Here is an 11,710-nt window from a genome sequence, read left to right as displayed (position 1 = left end):
ATGCTTGCAGGTTGAAAACCTCACCTGCTCCAAGGTGGCCTGGGAAAGGCTGTATTCTTCCAGGTCGAAGGTCTGTTTCACTGCGTGTAAAGGGGCTGACATTAGTGGCTTGCACATCTGTCATCAGAAGTATTTTCAAAGCTGGCAACATTAACAGCAACTTCGAATCCAGGAGATATTTTAAGATATGGGCCAAGTAAATTGAATTTTCTTGAAGGATACATTAAAGAGTGCTGATATGGCTAATCAAAAGAGCAATGCATTCATGTATAAATGACCTGTAAACCTCCTTCTCATTAAAGAGAACCTTGTGTCCTACTTCCAGAACCTACTTCTGGAATCTGGTTCCCGATAAGAAAAGGAGTACGTCAAGGCTGTATATTGTCACCTTGCTTATTTAACTTCTATGCAGAGTACATCATGAGAAACACTGGACTGGAAGAAGCACAAGCTGGAATCAAGATTGCCGGGAGAAATATCAATAACCTCAGATATGCAGATGACACCACCCTTATGGCAGAAAGTGAAGAGGAACTAAAAAGCCTCTTGATGAAAGTGGAAGAGGAGGGTGAAAAAGTTGGCTTAAAACTCAACATTCAGAAAACTAAGATCATGGCACCTGGTCCCATCACCTCATGGGAAATAGAAGGGGAAACAGTGGAAACAGTGGCTGACTTCATTTTTGGGGCTCCAAAATCACTGCAGATGGTGATTGCAGCCATGAAATTAAAAGACGCTTACTCCTTGGAAGGAAAGTTATGACCAACCTAGACAGCATATTAAAAAGCAGAGACATTACTTTGCCAACAAAGGTTCGTCTAGTCAAGGCTATAGTTTTTCCAGTGGTCATGTATGGCTGTAAGAGTTGGACTGTGAAGAAAGCTGAGCGCCAAAAAATTGACGCTTTTGAACTGTGGTGTTGGAGAAGACTCTTGAGAGTCCCTTGGACTGCAAGGAGATCCAACCAGTCCATCCTAAAGGAGATCAGTCCTGGGTGTTCACTGGAAGGACTGATGCTGAAGCTGAAACTCCAATACTTTGGCCACCTCATGCGAAGAGTTGACTCACTGGAAAAGACCCGATGCTGGGAAAGATTGGGGGCAGGAGGAGAAGGGACGACAGAGGATGAGATGGTTGGATGGCATCACCAGCTCGATGGGCATGAGTTTGGGTAAACTCCGGGAGTTGGTGATGGACAGGGAGGCCTGGCGTGCTGTGAATCATGGGGTTGCAAAGAGTCAAACACGACTGAACGACTGAACTGAACCGAACTGTGTCCTACTTCAGTATTCAGCCTTCTGAGTCTCTGTACCTGTATGCTTCGGTCTCCAAATCAACTGCTGAGCACTGCTTTGTTGTTGCTGTTTAGCGGTTAAGTTGTGTCCAACTCTTTGCAACCCCGTGGACTGCAGCACGCCAGGCTTCCGTGCCCTTCACTGTCTCCCATTGGCTCAGTGAGTCTGTGATGCCATCTAACCATCTCATCCTCTGTTCCTTCAGTCTGTATTTACAGATCCATGGAGTAAATTCCCTGCTGGTCCCTGTTCAGTAAACGCCACGCTTCTTACACGTCAAGGTACCATAAACACCCAGTATGAGCTGTGGTCAGCATCTCTGAAACCAGTTCAGAACCGCCTCTCCGACCGTGACGCATCTCATCCCGGTGTTTTTCAGTCGTCCCAGCACTGACATAGACACACGGATCAATGGAGTGGGAGCGTCTGGACAGTTGGGTTGGACCCGTGGCTCCACGTTTCTGCTCCCTGTGCCTCTGACTTTGACAAACTTGGAGCTGCCAGCAGCTCACCTTGGTGTTCTTTGGGATGTCACAATGATAATTATGCTCCACTGGTATGCAAGGGAACCAGGACACAGTGTTCTGACTTATTTCCTCGGGAGGACAGGGGGAATCGGGTGGTGTGAAGCCAAGTCTAGGGTCGCCCATGCATTCCCTTTAAGATTTTTATTCAAGTGGAAATTTTCCAAGGTTTGACTGATTGTACTTGAAGTTATCTGATATGCATTCCACATGAAAATATTTACAGTACATTAAGTCTGAACAGTCTAAACTCACCTGCCTCTAATTTGGAAAAGGTCTGAGACAGAGGGTGAACATCCTCTATGGGTAATTTATATGCCATCACGAACGAATATCTGGGAGGAGGAAAGGGTGAGAGTTACTAATCCTTCAACATTACAATATTGGGAAGGACTTGACAGCAAAAATAACCAAAGCATTTTTTAAAAGTTTCCTTTAAATAAAAAGCAAACAGTTCAACTTGATAAAGCATGAACCTGGGCCAAAAAATTATCTTTAGTCATAAAAATCTATTTACAAGAAAAATCTGCTTTCCCCTAATTTATTGTTCAAGATAAATTCTGAAAAATCGCTCTGATAAGCTTTCATACTCAGGCTGTGGTGTCTTTCTTTTGTATTTTATTTCTTTCTCTCAAAAGCCAATCTTTCTATGCTCCCTGGAACCTTTTAATCAAATTTTCTTCTTTTCAATCTTTTGTACAAGAATTAAAACTTACTGTAGAGCTGTCTCCCTTTAAAAAATTCTTCCTTGACCTCTAACCTTCCCAAATATGTTCACCATCCAGGACCTCATGTTGCACAATTCAATGAACATTGTTTGGTCCTTCTTGTTTAGACTTCTCAAAAGAATTAAATAAAATTCACACAAACTTAATAACTTTCTCCTTTTTATTATTTATTATGTCTTTGCTTTGGGGTTTTTACATTAATTTTTATTGGAGCATAGTTGCTTTACAAGGCTGTGTTACTTTCGACTATACCGCAAGATGGGTCAGCCACATATAGATAAACACACTAGCCCCGCTTGTTTGGACTTCTTTCCCATTAGATCACCACGGAGCACTGAGCTCCCCTTCAATAGGTTCTCATTAATTGTCTATTTTACACACACTATCAGTAATGTACACGTCAATCCCAATCTCCCTGATTCACCCACAGCCCCTTCCCCCTTGAAGAGAAGAGTAAACATCTTACATTAATGCCTGTATGTGGAATCTAGAAAAACGGTACAGATGAAGCTATTTGCAGAGCAGAAACAGGGACACAGGTAGAGAACAAATGTACAGACATCTCATTACACATCATGGATGTGAGCTTTCTCTCCATCCTCTGTGCGGAGAGCTCATTCTTGACTGGAGCATTTACACGTGATGTTTTCTCAAAAGAGTGACTCTTATCCGCATTTTTCCACTGGCCAAACCCCCTCAGCCTTAAAGTCCACCCTTAATGTCATTCCCTCATTCATTCGCATCTTCCTTTGCTAGTACTCTTTCCTCAGAAGGACTCAAGCACCGTAAGAACCTTGTCTATCTACTGCCTAGTCCATACACAGCCTCCAGCCTCCAGCACGACACGTGCTCAAAAGTAATAGTTTTTAAAAAGAGTAGTAGTGTGTAAGAAAACCGTACACCTTTCAGTGAAATTCTGGCTCAGTCTGCTGTTCACATGGGTTTGCTTATCTTTATTTGTAACTCACAGCTGACCTCATACGACTCTAAAGGAACCATTCCCTTCTCCAGGGGATCTTCCCATCCCAGGGATCGAAACCAGATTTCCTGGCAGGTGGATTCTTTACTGTCTCAGCCACCAGGGGAGCCCAAAGGAACTATAGGGAGGATCAAATGATTTCTAATCAATTAATTTAAGATAGAGTCAGGGAAGTTCCCTGTGGTCCAGGGGTTAGGAACCCACCATTCAATGCAGGGGGGCTCTGGTTTGACCCCTGATTGGGGAACTGAGGTCCCACATGCCGAGGAGCAAGTAAACCCACGCGCCAAAGCTAGAGTCCGTGGGCCACGAGAAAGAGCCCGCGCGAGTCAGCGAAGAGCCCGTGGGCTGCGACTCAGCCCTGATGGGGCCAAAGAAGTCAGTGGGATAGACAAAGCCAAACCGCCTGTGGAGCAGGAGACGGCAGCCCACTCCAGTGCTCCTGCCTGCAGAATCCCCAGGGGCATCCTGAACCCCATTACGGTAAAGTCAGCCTTTCTGAAGCATGGGCGTCGGTCCGAGGTCTCGGTATAACTTCATCTTTGGTAAAATGTTATAGACTGATACAGAATTTTCATTGGCTATTTAAATAAAACCCATTCAATCGATGATCAAGCTTATACTGTCCCCCCTCATCTCTGTCATTCCACAGTTCACACACACACACCGGACACACACACTGTCCACCTGTTCTCAATATGGAACACTCACTGAGAACTTTTCAATTGTTGTCTAACCTTCTATGCTTCCTTGTTGTTTAGTCGCTAAGTTGTGTCTGACTCTTTATGACCCCGTGGACTGTAGCCCGCTGGACTCCTGTCCATGGGATTCCCCAGGCGAGAACACTGGAGTGGGCTGCCATGCCCTCCCCCAGGGGATCTTCCCGACCCAGTGATCACTCCCGCGTCTCCTGCATCCCAGGCGGCCTCCCGCTGGGCGGTCAGGGAGGCCCCTCCCTCCTTCCGAGCGGCCCCTCCACAGCCTGTTTGCGACCCACAGGCAGCCGGGGCGCCCTCTTGCCGCCCTTCTGGACGAGACAAGGCCGTGGGTGCTGGAGGCCTCGCGCCTGGGGCGGCCCTCACCTCTCCTGCCGAGCGGCCTGGGGGAAGAGCTTGAGAATCTCCATGTGCAGAGGCTCCACCCGGGTGAGCGCCTTTACCTTCACCTCCAGTAAGTAGTCTTTGCCAAACTTGCTTTTCAGATGCTGAACGGAACCGATACACCTGGTCCAGGGAAGGGAAAGAAGAACTGAAAGAAAAGAGACACCTCCTGGGTTCTCCTGCCCCTGCATCAGCCGGGCACCCACCTCAGCCTCCCGGACACCATGACAGCCACACGATCGCACACGGCCTCCGCCTCGGCCATGGAGTGGGTGGTCAGCAGGGCGCTCCTCGCTGTGTTTTTAACAATGGCCTGGATTGCCTGCCTAGAGACAGAGTAAGGGACTGTTTGCACTTCGAAAGTCATCTGGGAAAACATGAATGGGAATGACAAGGAGGCCTAAACAGAGAATGCTGGGAAAAAAAGAATCTTTGGAGAGAAAGAGGAAAAATTGTGTTAGGTAATTATATCATCACATCAACAGGCTTCACAGAATGAAAAGCAGATGTCTGAAAAGTGTGACTAACTTGGTGTTTGTTTTGAAGAACAGGAAAACACCACACTGTAGGATTTTCAACAACTGAAAAATAAAATAGAGGAAGAAAGAAGCAGGGGAGGACTAGTAAGAGAAAGAAAAGTCAATCGAATGCATTTGAGAGTCCATTTGATTCTTAAAATGTCAATTTTTTCCTTCCTTGAGGAAATCTGAGTGAGTGAGTGGTAGTCACTCAGTCACATCCGACTCTTTGTGACCCTGCTGGACTGCAGTCCGCCAGGCTCCTCTGTCCATGGGATTCTCCAGGCAAGAATACCAGAGTGGGTTACCCTTCCCTTCTCCAGGGGATCTTCCCAACCCAGGGATCGAACCTGGGTCTCCTGTATTGCAGGCAGATTCTTTACCGTCTAAGCTATCAATATATTAAGTTTTACTGAATCAAACAAAAGAGGGTCTGAGCCTCAAAGGTTAGTGGAGAAAACGAAAAACCTCAATGAGTCATCACTCTAGACTTAGACGATTGACACTGACACTTAACGTGACGCCCCTCACCACATCTGCAGCTGCCCCTCGGGGTCCAGTCCCGTGGTTGGCTCGTCCAGAAGCAGCATGGCCGGGCTCCCCAGGATGCTCAGCGCGAAGCTCAGCTGCAACGGAGAGGAGCCGCGTCGGCGCTGGCCTGGGGGCGCGCGGGGCAAGGAGCCCTGGTGCCAGCCTGGGGGCGCGCGGGGGGAGCCTGGCCTCGCCCCATCCTACCTTTCTCTTCGCCCCTTCGGGTAAGGCCTTGGCGGGGAGCGCCATCTGGTCCTGCAGCTTCAGGGCGTCTGCCAGCCTGCGGGAAGCACTCTGATTATGTCCGTGCCTAGAACGTCTAGGGCACCCCAGCACTTCCAAGCAGAGAGGAGTGCACAAAGCCTCCTTCACAGGGTCCCAACTAATACATGTCTTGACTTGGTTCTCATTCAGATTTGCAGTCATTTTATTTGCATGAAAGCTAAAGGCATGGTTCATCATCTCCTTTCCACATTTCATGAATAAGTTCTATGTCCCCTCTTCCTCCAGCTACAAACAGCATGCTGGAGGCTTCGCTCCGCACCTGGAGACGCTGAGAACAGCCTCCTCTTTGGCCAGGCCTTTCACGGCTGCGTACAAGTCCAGGTGTTCTCGGACAGTGAGGTCAGGCCACAGTGCGTCCTCCTGCGGACAGTAACCCAGGCGCCCGAAGCCGTCGTCTGCCTGCTGCGTCTGAGCTGTCCCACTGCCACTGAAAACCACCTGCATCGAGCAACAAAGGTCAGCTTCACATCTGCCTTCCTCTGCAATCCTCCTACTTCTGAAGGAGATAAAAACGACCACTCAGCTACAGCCCTTCTTCAGCATGCAAGAGGTGTTTTATAAATTCATCTGTGTATTCTTTTTTTTAAATCATTTGATGCTGGAGAGGGTGTGGAGAAAAGGGAACCTTCTTACACTGCTGGTGGGAATGCAAGCAGGTACAGCCACTATGGAAAACAGTGTGGAGGCTCCTCAGAAAACCTAAGAGACAACTACCATGTGGTCCAGCAATCCTAGTCCTGGGCATATACCCAGATGAAACCATTATCAAAAAAAAAGAAAAAATGCACACACCCCTGTGTCCAAAGCAGCACCATTCACAACAGCCAAGACAGGGAGACAGTCTGAACATTCGTCACAGAGGGGCAGACAGAGATTCACAACAGCCAAGACAGGGAGACAGCGTGAACATCCATCACAGAGGGACAGACAGAGATTCACAACAGCCAAGACAGGGAGACAGCGTGAACACTCGTCACAGAGGGGCAGACAGAGATTCACACAGCCAAGACAGGGAGACAGCGTGAACACTCGTCACAGAGGGGCAGACAGAGATTCACACAGCCAAGACAGGGAGACAGCATGAACACTCACCACAGAGGGGCAGACAGAGATTCACACAGCCAAGACAGGGAGACAGCGTGAACACTCACCACAGAGGGGCAGACAGAGATTCACACAGCCAAGACAGGGAGACAGCGTGAACACTCACCACAGAGGGGCAGACAGAGATTCACACAGCCAAGACAGGGAGACAGCGTGAACACTCACCACAGAGGGGCAGACAGAGATTCACACAGCCAAGACAGGGAGACAGCGTGAACACTCACCACAGAGGGGCAGACAGAGATTCACACAGCCAAGACAGGGAGACAGCGTGAACATCCATTACAGAGGGGCAGAGAGATTCACACAGCCAAGACAGGGAGACAGCGTGAACACTCACCACAGAGGGGCAGACAGAGATTCACAACAGCCAAGACAGGGAGACAGCGTGAACACTGGTCACAGAGGGGCAGACAGAGATTCACAACAGCCAAGACAGGGAGACAGCGTGAACATCCATCACAGAGGGGCAGACAGAGATTCACACAGCCAAGACAGGGAGACAGCGTGAACACTCACCACAGAGGGGCAGACGGAGATTCACACAGCCAAGACAGGGAGACAGCGTGAACATCCATCACAGAGGGGCAGAGAGATTCACACAGCCAAGACAGGGAGACAGCGTGAACACTCACCACAGAGGGGCAGACAGAGATTCACAACAGCCAAGACAGGGAGACAGCGTGAACATCCATCACAGAGGGGCAGACAGAGATTCACACAGCCAAGACAGGGAGACAGCGTGAACACTCAGCACAGAGGGGCAGACAGAGATTCACACAGCCAAGACAGGGAGACAGCGTGAACACTCGTCACAGAGGGGCAGACAGAGATTCACACAGCCAAGACAGGGAGACAGCGTGAACACTCACCACAGAGGGGCAGACAGAGATTCACACAGCCAAGACAGGGAGACAGCGTGAACACTCACCACAGAGGGGCAGACAGAGATTCACACAGCCAAGACAGGGAGACAGCGTGAACACTCACCACAGAGGGGCAGACAGAGATTCACACAGCCAAGACAGGGAGACAGCGTGAACACTCACCACAGAGGGGCAGACAGAGATTCACACAGCCAAGACAGGGAGACAGCGTGAACACTCACCACAGAGGGGCAGACAGAGATTCACACAGCCAAGACAGGGAGACAGCGTGAACATCCATCACAGAGGGGCAGAGAGATTCACACAGCCAAGACAGGGAGACAGCGTGAACACTCACCACAGAGGGGCAGACAGAGATTCACAACAGCCAAGACAGGGAGACAGCGTGAACACTGGTCATAGAGGGGCAGACAGAGATTCACAACAGCCAAGACAGGGAGACAGCGTGAACATCCATCACAGAGGGGCAGACAGAGATTCACACAGCCAAGACAGGGAGACAGCGTGAACACTCACCACAGAGGGGCAGACGGAGATTCACACAGCCAAGACAGGGAGACAGCGTGAACATCCATCACAGAGGGGCAGAGAGATTCACACAGCCAAGACAGGGAGACAGCGTGAACACTCACCACAGAGGGGCAGACAGAGATTCACAACAGCCAAGACAGGGAGACAGCGTGAACATCCATCACAGAGGGGCAGACAGAGATTCACACAGCCAAGACAGGGAGACAGCGTGAACACTCAGCACAGAGGGGCAGACAGAGATTCACACAGCCAAGACAGGGAGACAGCGTGAACACTCAGCACAGAGGGGCAGACAGAGATTCACACAGCCAAGACAGGGAGACAGCGTGAACATCCATCACAGAGGGGCAGAGAGATTCACACAGCCAAGACAGGGAGACAGCGTGAACACTCACCACAGAGGGGCAGACAGAGATTCACAACAGCCAAGACAGGGAGACAGCGTGAACACTCGTCACAGAGGGGCAGACAGAGATTCACAACAGCCAAGACAGGGAGACAGCGTGAACATCCATCACAGAGGGGCAGACAGAGATTCACACAGCCAAGACAGGGAGACAGCGTGAACACTCACCACAGAGGGGCAGACAGAGATTCACACAGCCAAGACAGGGAGACAGCGTGAACACTCACCACAGAGGGGCAGACAGAGATTCACACAGCCAAGACAGGGAGACAGCGTGAACACTCACCACAGAGGGGCAGACAGAGATTCACACAGCCAAGACAGGGAGACGCCTGAACATCCATCACAGAGGAGCAGATAGAGAAGATGAGGCGCATACACACGATGGGCTACTATTCAGCCATTAAAAGGAATGAAAGAATGCCATTCGTAACAGCACGGATGCAACTGCAGATTATTTTACTAAGTGAAGTAAGAAAGAGAAAAACAAATATCGCACATTAGCACATATATGTGGCATCTAAAATATGGCACAAATAAACTTATCTAGAAAACTCACACACAGGTCAGACTTGTAGTTGCCAAGGAGGACGTGGGGAGGGAGGGGTGAACTGGGAGTTTGGGGTTGGTATAAGCAAACTATATATATACATATAAACACATATATACGATGGATAAACAACGAGGCCCTACTAGAGCACAGGGAACTATATACAACACCCTGTGATAAACCATAATGGAAAAGAATGTCAAAATAAAAGAACACATACACGTGCATAAGCGAGTCCCTCTGCTGGAGAGGGAAGCCGGGCGCGCGCAGTCCACGGGGCCGCAGAGGGGCAGACACGACCGAGAGGGAACGGAACGGAGCGGAACTGCCGCGTGGCAGACCCCGGCACAGCGTGAAAACCAGCGACACTCAGTCAAACAGAAACCACGGGACTGGCCGATGAGAACACCACGGAGAAGCCACTGACGCGGAACAGGACACCCCCCGGCTGTGAGCCGGCCGCCTCCCACGCCACGTACCACTCCCGCGGTCGGCTTTGTGTCTCCAGTTATCATTTTAATAGAAGTGCTTTTCCCAGCTCCATTGTGCCCCAGCAATCCCAACACTTCACCTGGAAAAAGGTTCACCATCACTTTTTGTACTTAAAGAGTCGACTAACCTAAAATCACTTAGATCAGGAATGTTTTGAAATAAAATAGCATTTTCAGACAGCACCTTTGTCATATCTGCATTAGTGAAAAGACTGGATTTACATGAGAAGAATTTGGACACCTGGATCCAAGATCAGCTGGTTTTTTTTGACATTTGATCTGGGACAGGATTTTGAAATAAAAACGTCTCTCTGCCAGCAAGTCAAGTATTTTTATAATTACATGTTAACTGAGATCTATGAACAGACTGGAAGAATGGAAAATCATTCCCTTCGTAGTGTTAAAACTAGAGAATAAGGAACATCCTAAAAAACAAAACATTTCCAAACCTTTGTTGATACAGAAGGAAACATTCTGAACGGCTGTTTTCGTCTTTCTGGCTGAAAAGCATCTTTTCTTTTTCTGTTTATATTTCTTGTGTAAACAGCTTGCCATTATTACTGGCTTCTAGAAAACATGGGAGAGCATGATTTTCCTCTTATTGCGTATTTTGTGCATTCATGTTTCACCTTTCATTTCCTAGGCTAGGAATTTAACCAGATTTTTGGGCCAATAGTACTTTAGCCTCTTGTTTCAAATAAAACTCTCAAATGTACATTTACGAATGAGGACTTCTTTATTAACTTCTTATGAAACTAATTCTTAAGCAAACATATTTCTTTTGTGTTATGCTAACCTTGCCTTTTGCATTAATTGGCCTTCTTATTAATTTTAATGCAGTATAAATTCACCTGCTTTTTTTCATATACTATTTAGAATTACTGACATAACAATTTCAATATGTGGCAAAATGGAATTGAAACTCTTCAAGATGTGGGATTTTGTTAAAAATTGAGAAAGAATATCAGAATTCTTGAACTGCTTTGATGAATGAAGATTAAAATCTACCAAAAAAATGGAAGAAGAGAAAATTAAGAGTGATGACTGGATAAATTCTTCAAAAGGTAATGACCTGAATATGAACTACAAATGGAAGGATTACAGATGCAATACCAAGTTTTCACACTAAAACCAACACTTTGCCCACTGTACAAGACAAGCTGACTATCTCAGTGCTTCATCAGAGGCTCAGCCGTTTGTTTTTACCTCGTCCAAGTTGGAAGCAGTGAGTGCATTCGCTGTTTTCACTCTTTCTGCTTGAACATCTTCATCCTCTTCTTCCGGTTCTTCTGGGTTTGGACGATATTCCCTTCTTCTTGGAGAGATTCTACAGAGAAAATAAAATAACATTAAAATGAAATTCTCACTGTACAACCACTACCAGGAGAACATGGCTTCAATGATTTAATTCTTTTTCTTTGTTTTACAAGAATATAAATGATTACTTAATGACCTGTAAGATTCTCCTTGACAGTAATAACTCCCTCAAGTAGCCAAGTCCCATGAAATACTCTTTGACTATTTCTTCTCTTTAAAACCTTTTATCTCACCAGTCGACCAGCTCTCTAAAGCCTCTCAAATACAGACTTAGTCTTCAGTCTGTCGCCATCTAGGTCATCATCACGTTGCATCATAAACGATCCCTATAACTGGCCTCTCTTGCCTTTTCAAACATTTCACGACGAACTCATTTTTCATTACTGCATCTTCTACTCAGAGACCCATACTTCTCATAAGCAGGAGAAAAACAACACTTGATACTTAACCACTGTGTGTGCAGT

The 11,710-nt window shown here is 47.6% G+C and overlaps 1 protein-coding gene across 2 annotated transcripts in view; it reads right to left on the bottom strand.

The window, feature by feature from the left end:
- The window catches only part of ABCA10 (ATP binding cassette subfamily A member 10), a 58,095-nt gene that overhangs the window by 1,209 nt on the left and 45,176 nt on the right, over positions 1-11,710 (bottom strand). For both annotated transcript variants that reach the window (XM_043905695.1, XM_043905696.1), the window contains exons 29-38: positions 11,136-11,256; positions 10,379-10,496; positions 9,918-10,009; positions 6,220-6,398; positions 5,880-5,955; positions 5,676-5,770; positions 4,833-4,952; positions 4,609-4,749; positions 2,075-2,154; positions 25-80 (exon numbers count right to left, since the gene is read on the bottom strand). In XM_043905695.1, the coding sequence (XP_043761630.1) occupies positions 25-80; positions 2,075-2,154; positions 4,609-4,749; positions 4,833-4,952; positions 5,676-5,770; positions 5,880-5,955; positions 6,220-6,398; positions 9,918-10,009; positions 10,379-10,496; positions 11,136-11,256 (1,078 nt within the window). The remainder of the gene's footprint in view (positions 1-24; positions 81-2,074; positions 2,155-4,608; positions 4,750-4,832; positions 4,953-5,675; positions 5,771-5,879; positions 5,956-6,219; positions 6,399-9,917; positions 10,010-10,378; positions 10,497-11,135; positions 11,257-11,710) is intronic.

Source organism: Cervus elaphus, chromosome 5, assembly GCF_910594005.1.
Source record: "Cervus elaphus chromosome 5, mCerEla1.1, whole genome shotgun sequence".
Classification (NCBI taxonomy): Eukaryota; Metazoa; Chordata; class Mammalia; order Artiodactyla; family Cervidae; genus Cervus; species Cervus elaphus.
The sequence above is the reverse complement of the archived record's forward strand: the minus strand, read 5'-3'. Positions and strand labels throughout refer to the sequence as shown.